Source organism: Solanum verrucosum, unplaced genomic scaffold (genome assembly GCF_900185275.1).
Source record: "Solanum verrucosum unplaced genomic scaffold, falcon-dt-bn FXZP01000008.1, whole genome shotgun sequence".
Lineage (NCBI taxonomy): Eukaryota > Viridiplantae > Streptophyta > Magnoliopsida > Solanales > Solanaceae > Solanum > Solanum verrucosum.
The window spans coordinates 1,546,500-1,556,295 of record NW_026020195.1 but is presented as its reverse complement, the minus strand read 5'-3'; the positions used below and the strand labels follow the sequence as shown (position 1 = coordinate 1,556,295).

The window sequence follows — 9,796 nt, the reverse complement described above, 5'->3', positions numbered from 1 at the left end:
TGTAATCACAGTCCAAGCACGAGCGCCAATTGAAGTGGAAGTTTTTCTTCCCAAGCCTAGGATTATGGCCCTTGTCACTCAATCATCCCCTTTTGACACTAAAGCAGTTCCTTGGGATTACTCAACTGATGCAAGGGACAAAAGAAAAGAAAAGATAGTTGTAGAAGCTGCTGCTGCAGGAATGACAAGATCTGGGCGTTGTTATGCCCCTGAAGAAGTTGTACGAGGAGGACCAAACAAGGAAAACAACCAAAAAAGGTTGTGACAGAGGCTGAAGTGGAAGATTTCTGGAGAAAGATGCCAACTAGGGAATATTCAGTTGTTGAACAGCTGAAGAAAACTCTTGCTCAAATTTCCTTAATGGCCTTACTGATGAATTCTGCAACTCATAGGAACGCTTTGGTGAAGGTTTTAAATGAAGCTTATGTTCCAGCTGAGACCACTAGTGAGAACTTTTCTGCCATGGTAGGACAAGTTTTGGAAGCTAACAAAGTCACCTTTCATGAAGATGAGTTGTTGCCTGAAGGTTTGGGACATAACAAAGCGTTGAACATTACTGTCAGATGTAGGGATAAGTTTATTTCAAGAGTTCTGATTGATAATGGTTCAGCTGTTAACATATGCCCTTTCACTACTCTTCGAGCTTTGGGAATCGACATTGGAAAGATTCGTGAAAGTCATGTAAGGATTAGAGGCTTTGACGGGACACAAAGGGGAGTCATTGGAGAAATCGATTTGCCATTGCAAATTGGACCTGTGGAGTTCATTGTGGAATTCCAAGTGTTGGATATATCTGCTAGTTATAATTTATTACTTGGAAGGCCATGGATTCATATGGCTGGTGTGGTTCCTTCCACTTTGCACCAGACCTTGAAATTTGTTTAGAACCATCAGGAAATTGTTGTTCATTGAGAAGGTAACAACTCAATATATCCTGAAAATTCAGTCCCTGTTATTGAAAGTATGGAAGAGTTGGATGGGTCTGTATTCCATATTAGGGAAATTGTGTGTGCTACTCAAGTTGGAAAGGCAAATTTGCCACGTGTGCTTATGATGGTGGCTTGGGAGATGTTGAAAAATGGTTTTATCCCGGGTCAAGGTCTTGGAGCGAAATTGGATGGAATAGTGGAACCAATTCAATTGTCTAGTCAGAAATACACATTTGGTCTTGGATACGAGCCTACTCCTGAAGAAATCTCACCGGCTAATCTCAAAAGGAAAAGTGACATTCACTTACCACAACCTATCCCGCCCTTGAATCAGTCATTTTCCAAGGCGTTTGCTGCAGAAGGATTAGAAGAAGCTGTTGAAGATAACCTCACAGAAGGACTCAAAAACTTGTTCATTGAAGAAGCGGAATGCAATATGATTTTGGAGGACTGCACTGAGGCCCCGACCATATGTGATGCTATGCCTGGAGATGCTTTGAACAATTGGACTTGTAACCCGTCCCCGTTCCTCCAGGAATCTTGGTAGATGATTGTATTAGAATTAACAAAACAACATGATTCAAATTGAGGCCTGAATCGTGTTTTTGAATTTGATGTGTTTTGTCTCCATCTTTTGAAAGCTTAAATGTCAAATCTATGTTACTTTTTTTTTTCTTTCTGCTTTAAATTTTAAAATTTGTCCTTGATTATTTATTTTTATTTATTTCTTTTCTTCTTTCAGCAAGCAAACTAATAAATCTGTCAATGCCGAGAATGTGACATGTAATGAAACGAGCGAACAAACCTCAAACAGTGAACAAACTTTCGCAGAATATGAAGAAGATATACAGCCTGGAGAGTTGACTAAGGAGTTTGAACATTTTGAGAATAAAGAAAATCCAAATTTGGATGAAACTGAGACGATAAATTTGGGAGATTCAGCAGGATTGGTGAGGGAAACAAGAATTAGTGTCCATTTGACTCCGTCCCAAAGAAAAGAGCTCATTGATCTGTTGAGACAATACATGGATGTGTTTGCATGGTCTTATGATGATATGCCAGGTCTAAGCACGGATATTGTTTCACACTGGTTGCCAATTGATCCCTCTTGCCCCCCAGTAAAACAAAAGCCAAGAAAAATCAAGCCTGATTTGAGTTTAAAGGTTAAGGAAGAAGTCTCCAAGCAATTTGACGCCAATGTGATCCAGGTCACCAAGTATCCCACGTGGTTGGCCAACATAGTACCAGTGCCAAAGAAAGATGGAAAAATCAGAATATGCGTAGATTATCGAGATCTCAACAAGGCTAGTCCGAAGGATGATTTTTCTCTCCCAAATATTCACATACTTATTGATAATTGTGCAAAGCATGAGTTGCAATCATTTGTTAATTGTTTTGCAGGATATCATCAGATTCTAATGGATGAAGAAGATGCAGAGAAAACCGCATTCATCACGCCTTGGGGAGTATATTGTTACCGGGTAATGCCTTTTGGACTCAAAGGGCAACATATATGAGAGCTATGACTACCATATTTCATGATATGATCCACAAAGAGATTGAAGTCTATGTAGATGATGTCATCATCAAGTCACGGAAGAGTTCAGATCATATAACAGATTTGAAGAAGTTCTTTGACAGATTAAGGCGGTACAATCTGAAGTTAAATCCCGCGAAGTGTGTATTTGCAGTCCCTGCCGGGAAGCTGTTGGGTTTCATCGTGAGTAGGAAAGGGATAGAGCTGGATCCTTCAAAGATAAAGGCTATTCAAGACTTGCCTCCTCCAAAGAGTCGATTCATTAGTCGATTCATTGCACAATCCACTGTAATTTGCGAGCCAATCTTCAAGTTGCTGAGGAAAGATGTTGCAACAAAATGGACGAAAGATTGCCAAAAAGCTTTCGACAGAATCAAGGAGTATTTATCTAGTCAACCAGTCTTGGTGCCCCCAGAATCTGAAAGACCGTTGTTGTTCTATTTGTCAGTGTCTGACAATGCATTTGGATGTGTGCTGGGACAACATGACGAAACTGGAAAGAAGGAGCAAGCTATATACTACTTGAGCAAAAAGTTCACTCCTTATGAGGCTCGGTATACTTTATTGGAGCGCACTTGTTGTGCTTTGACTTGGGTTGCACAAAAGTTGAGACATTATTTATGTGCGTATACCACTTTTCTCATCTCAAGGATGGATCCACTCAAGTACATATTTCAGAAGCCTATGCCCGCTGGAAAGTTGGCGAAGTGGCAAATTTTGCTATGTGAATTCGACATTGTTTATGTCACTCAAAAGGTCATCAAGGGACAAGCGCTAGCTGATCATCTCGCTGAAAATCCCGTGGACGAAGAGTACAAGCCTCTTAAAACTTATTTCCCTGATGAAGAGGTTTTATTTATTGGAGAGGATATTTCCGAAGAATATCCCGGGTGGAGAATGTTTTTTGATGGTGCTGCGAATTCCAAAGGAGTCGGTGCTGGAGCAGTGTTGATTTCAGAATCAGGTCAACATTATCCTATCTCAACAAAGTTCAGATTCTTATGCACAAATATATGGCGGAGTACGAGGCTTGTATTCTTGGGCTTAGAATGGCTGTTGACATGAATATACAAGAATTGTTGGTTATAGGTGATTCTGACTTATTGATTCATCAGGTTCAAGGCGAATGGAGCACAAAGAATGTGAAGATACTCCCATATTTGTTGTGTGTGAAAGAATTGTGCAAGAAATTTGTCAAGATAGAATTCAAGCATATTCCACGAGCTCAGAACGAGTTTGCAGATGCGTTGGCAGCCCTGGCTTCTATGATTCAACATCCAGACAAGAACTATATAGATCCAATCAAGGTCAATGTGCAGGATCAACCAGCCTATTGTTTCCATGTAGATGAAGAACCGGATGGAGAACCTTGGTACTATGACATTAAGAGGTATCTCAGAGAAGGAGACTATCCAGAAGGAGTAAACAATGTTCAAAAGAGGACACTTCGGAGACTCGCAAATCACTTTTTCCTAAGTGGAGAAATCATTTATAGAAGGACTCTAGATTTGGGATTGTTAAGATGTGTTGACTCTCAAGAGGCAAGCAAGTTGATTGAAGAAATACATGGGGGTACATGTGGGCCACACATGAATGGTTTCACTTTGGCAAAGAAGATTCTACGAGCTGGATATTTTTGGATCATCATGGAAACAGATTGCATCCGTTTTGTGAGAAAGTGTCATCAATGTCAGATTCATGGTGATTTGATTCGGGTTCCACCGAATGAGCTAAATGTGACGAGTTCTCCTTGGCCATTTGCAGCTTGGGGCATGGATGTCATTGGCCCTATTGAGCCAGCCGCCTCAAATGGACATAGGTTCATTCTGGTAGCTATTGATTACTTCACAAAGTGGGTAGAAGCATCTTCATACAAGTCTGTGACAAAGAAGGTGGTGACAGATTTTGTTCGCAATAACATCATTTGTAGATTTGGGATCCCCGAGTCAATTATTACAGATAATGGAGCTAATCTCAATAGTGGCTTGATGCATGAGATATGTGAGAAGTTCAAAATTATTTATCGCAATTCCACTCCTTATCGACCTCAGATGAATGAAGCAGTTGAGGCCGCCAACAAAAATATCAAGAGGATATTGCGGAAAATGACTGATAACTACAAGCATTGGCATGAGAGTTTGTCCTTTGCCCTTCTTGGCTATCGCACCACAATCAGGACTTCGACTGGGGCAACACCTTATCTTTTGGTTTATGGAACCGAAGCAGTATTACCAATGGAAGTTGAGATACCATCTCTAAGGATCATCCAAGAAGCTGAGTTAAATGATGCCAAGTGGATGCAAAATCGGTATGAACAATTGATGCTCATTGATGAAAAAAGAATGAATGCAGTTTGTCACGGGCAACTTTATCAACACAGGATGGCCAAAGCTTTCAACAAGAAAGTAAGATTAAGACAGTTTGAACCAGGACAATTGGTGTTGAAACGAATATTCCCGCACCAAGATGAAGCTAAGGGAAAGTTTGCACCTAATTGGCAAGGACCTTACATAGTTCACCGAGTACTGACTGGAGGAGCTTTGATTCTAGCAGAAATGGATGGCAAGATATGGCCAAAAGCTATCAATGCAGATGCGATTAAGAGATGCTACATCTAGAGGTTTCTATTTCATTTTCTTGTAATATTTTTGTCATGTATTGGAACTACGTCTTGACCTGATTCCCATGGCGGGATACGTAGGAAATCCACATCGGATTTGGCCTTTATATAGGTTTTGCAAAATTTCTTTTCTATGTAATATGAACTACGCTTGGCCTGATACCCTTGGTGGGATACGTAGGCGGCCTATATCGGCTTCGGTCACTTTATTAGATTTTTTTTTCATTTTTCCATTTCTTTGTATGTAGCGAACTACGTATGGCCTGATTCCGTTTGGATACGTAGGCAACCCGATGAGGGGTCGGCCCATTTATTTCAATTTTTATTGTATCCTTAGGTTATGTTTGGCTTGGTGCCTTAATAGAATAGTGTGCAGCCTATAGAAGGTACGGTATTATCGTGACCAAAAGACAACGTATCTCTTTTGCCAAAACTGGGACAATTTTTAAGGGGCATCACTGCAAGAAGATATCAAGATATTTGAAGAGTATATGGTCAACCGAATCATCTGACAGAAGAAAGACTTCAGATAAAGGACGTTCGCTTTGTTTCATGACATGTCACAATTTGAAGTTCGACAAAATTCTTACTATATATACGTATATAATTTTATCTTATTTTCAAATATGATTTTCAATCAAATGTTTCCTTTTTTTTTTTTTATGTTATTCATTTAACCAAGATTTAGAATGGACGGAGGTTATAAGTCCAAGCAAAGATAGAAGAAAGAAGTATGAAGAGCCAGACCTTCCAAGTCAACGCAAATCAACTTCCCCCAAAACTTATAATATTTCTTTGAGTGCAGGTTTGTCAGGATTAACAGAAGTGGAGAAGTCAATAACATCTATAGCATCGAAAGGACTATATGTCGAGTGGTTTGAACTACTCACTTATAAATTTATGACTCGAAAACTTATAAGTAAAGCTTTATAAATTTTCAAATGTGTTGATAGCAAATACTATTTAATAAAACATTGCACATGATTTTGCTCTACATAAATGCCTTTAAATGCACTGCACTCCAAGCGCACTGCACATTTGCTTCGAGATATATTTCAAAAGCACCGCACAAATGCTTTCAGATTTTTCGCATGCATGCTTTCAAATACTTTATATGCACTGCACAAATGCTTTCAGATATTTTCAAATGCACCGCACATATGCATATTTCCAAATGCACTGCACAAATGCCTTCAATTATTTTCAAACGCACTGCACAAATGCTTCTGAATATTTTCAAATGCACAAATACTTTCAAGTATTTTAAAAAAGGAATCCCACATTGCTTTATCGCTTTTCTAATGCATTGCACAAATGTTTTCAGTTGATTGCACATATGTTTTCAAATATTACTTACTAGTCTGCATTGCTTTCAATGACCTCCTTTTCACAAATCACCTGACTTAAAAAGTCTCATTTTTAAATCATTTGGCTAAAAGCCTCATATACATAATTTATTTGGTTAAGGCCTCATTTTCATTAATCATCGCTAAGAAGCATCATTTCTCATGAATCATCGGCCTTAAAACCGTTTTCATAAATTTTGCAAGATTTCATCTCATTAAGTCATTTCGGCTTGCAAGGCCGCATTTTCATAAATTCACACCCAGGAGGTGTTATTTCCATATGTTTATCGCACCATGCTTTTTGTTTAATATTATTAACTATTTTGTCAAGTTTGAGTTCTGCAGGAGTTTTAGCACAACATGGAACTTTATCTAAGCAGTGAATTGGGGCAATTTGTTGAGAAAGTTCAGCTTTCCAACAAAGGTCAAAGGTCTACCTCGAACTATACTAGACTCCAATCTTGAATACTCCCCTAGATCACAATACCAATAACATCATAGTTTAATACTGGGGCGACTTTTTTAAGCTTGCGACTACCTTGTTTTCAAATCCTATATCTCATCAGTTATACAATGTTCATATTGTCTCATACTCTCTCAAGGTCTTATTTGTTGGTCGGGACAAAATTGGCTATTACGTCAACTTCTTTGCCCAAAAACTCTTACATCGTCTCTGGTCAAAGAGGGACAAGCTGTTGACACCCAATTTTGACCCTCCTTTCTTCTAATTTATTGTTTTCGAGCTTCTAATTTGATAGCATATAAAATAATCCTTTTTCACAACTATTTTTACTATTACAACTATTTATCTATTTAAAATTATACGTTTATTGTTGAGATGATTGTTATCACTTTCTATACCTCTTTTCTTAAATAATCAATTGTCGTCATCTTATTTCTAGTTTCGTATTTATTAAATTAATTTAAGTCAATATTTTGCACATATATTTTATATTAGCGATGTTTTATTACGTAAATTATTAGTTGTCATCTTAGGGTATATTTTATATTAATTATAAAGTAAGAAGCCCAAAATAATTTAAAAGAAGAAAGGAAAAGGCTAAGAAATTCGGCCCAAAACCCCTCAAATTAGCCCAAACCATCTTTCAACCCATATAATTTCCTTCTAAATATCTCTGAAAAGCCCATTATCCCCTGGGAAATATAATTTCAAAATTTTCAACCCAGTAGTCGTGTCTTGTCTTGTCTTGTCTCTCTTCCACCTTCCATTTTTAGAAAAAACAACAAAAACTTGTCAGCCATGGACATGGCTCAACTGCTCTATTTTCATGTCAATCACGCAACGTTCAAAAATTCAAACGGGTGTCTTGACTAGAGTTTAGAAAAATCCCGCTCAAAATCGCTAACCCTATCACTTCTTCTCCTATAAATAAGCAGTCTTGACATTCATATTGGGGCAGATTTTTCAGCCTCCATGAAAGCCTTGGCAACATCCATTTTTAGAAGCCTTTTCATGTCCCCATATCACTATTTTAACTACTATTTTCTTCTCTAAAATATTGCCTTTACATCCTTTTTCGATCTCGACCGAAACTCAAGTTTCAAGCTTGTTCGAGTTTGTCATTGTTCGAATATAGACACTTGATCGCAGCAGCCCCGTTCACTGCTCTGCAACAGGTGATCTTCGTCCCTTTACTTTTACTTCTATTATTGTCTTCGTGAAAATGTTATGCCTATTGTAAGAAAACCACGCGTCAAGTATAATACTCACTTATTTTTAGCTATCATGAAAGTGATGTTTAAAAAATATGTTTCTTTTTATTTAGTTTGAGGCCTGGAGAGATTTGAGTTCATATTTCCTTCACATTTTAATTTAAAGAATGATTTTGTTTTGGAAGGGGCTGGTGATATGTAATCTGTTTTTTTTTTGGTTCAAAGTTTGGTATTTATTTGTATCTCTATGTGATAAACCGATATTGTTTTCGCTATTCTTTATATTTTAAGATTATTATGTTGTGTTGAGAATCATGTCATAGATATATCTATTTGTTTGTTTTATATGCAGAGAAATTGAATACAAACTTGCCGCATTTATTAGTAATCTTGGTATTTATAAGCTGTAGCCTTATTTATGCTTAAACTTGCCAATGAATTTTAAATTGATAAAAAGCAAAATCCTTGCGCTAAAGTTTATTGCTATATGTATTTTTATTTTTTATTTTTTCTCAACAGTATGTATTAAAATACATTTTGGAAAAGAAAACTTGCTTATTGGATTTAGATTTGGTTCTAATTTGACTTGTGAATGCTACTTTATAAATATATATATAGTTCGAGCTTTAGTTTCTTCTTACATTACATATTTGAACCAAAATGTGTTATATATACATTGAACTCAATAATATTACCTAGAGTCTTTCTATAATTGATTAAATAGGCCTTAGACATTAAATAGATATATTTGTTTATATATTGCATCCATGTGAAGCTATTCTTTCTTGTTTAATATGTTGTGATGATTGCTATCCTTTAATGAGAATGGTATTGGTTTAATTTAAAGGCTTTGAGATATTTATTCACTGTAAGCATGCTTGTAAATATTAGTTAAAGAAATTTTATTTTCTTCCTATAGAAGAATGTATAAGTTAGTTGGGCGTTACAGTTTATTTCATACTTACTATTAAGGTACTTATATTGGAATTGAATAAATAGAATGTATATTTGTTTCACCTATTAGTTACCTGCATGTCTAATCCTTTCTTATTGTTGTACATGTACACTTTGGGAGGAAAAAACGGAGTTTCGATTAGGACTCTACCAATTATCGAGTCTCATAGACTCAACATTATCCTCACACTCGCACATGGAGTCTTCACTATATCTTTGACCATTCGAAATTGCAAGCAAAACAAGTGGTCCTATCTTGGAGTCACTTATGGCTACTTACATTTTGCATTATTTGTTTACGTGTTTGTCTTTACATGTTATACTTGCTTGTGTGATTTAGATATTTCTAGTTTGGATTCATGATAGTTGACTTAATATAGGTATTTGGATTTGGGTTCCTTTAGTTAGAAACAAATCGTATTAGTTACTTTAGCTTTTACGAGCTTCATTTGGCAAACTTTTTTTAAAAAAAAAAAAACACTTCTTTTTGCACCACTTTAAACTCACTAATTTATTAAGTTTTGTTCACACTTTGATATGTCTTTCAAATAATAATAATAATAATATATGTTTGTTCTAAATTCTTATTTTTCTAAATCTTTTTCTAAAGGGAGCACCTTGTTAGTCAATGAGCAATTGTCTATTTTTTTTATTACTTATTTTCAGTCATGGATTTATCTAATTTGATCCAAAGAAATTACTCTTTCTTAAAAAAAAAAAATTACAATTGTAAAAA

General features: G+C 36.4%; 1 protein-coding gene across 1 annotated transcript; it reads left to right on the top strand.

The window, feature by feature from the left end:
- The first annotated feature begins 963 nt into the window (after window positions 1-963).
- On the top strand, window positions 964-5,084 carry LOC125829660 (uncharacterized). The gene is given in 4 exon segments (XM_049508850.1): window positions 964-1,472; window positions 1,672-2,426; window positions 2,429-3,475; window positions 3,478-5,084. Coding segments are annotated over 4 exon segments (3,918 nt in total).
- The last annotated feature ends 4,712 nt before the right edge of the window (window positions 5,085-9,796 follow it).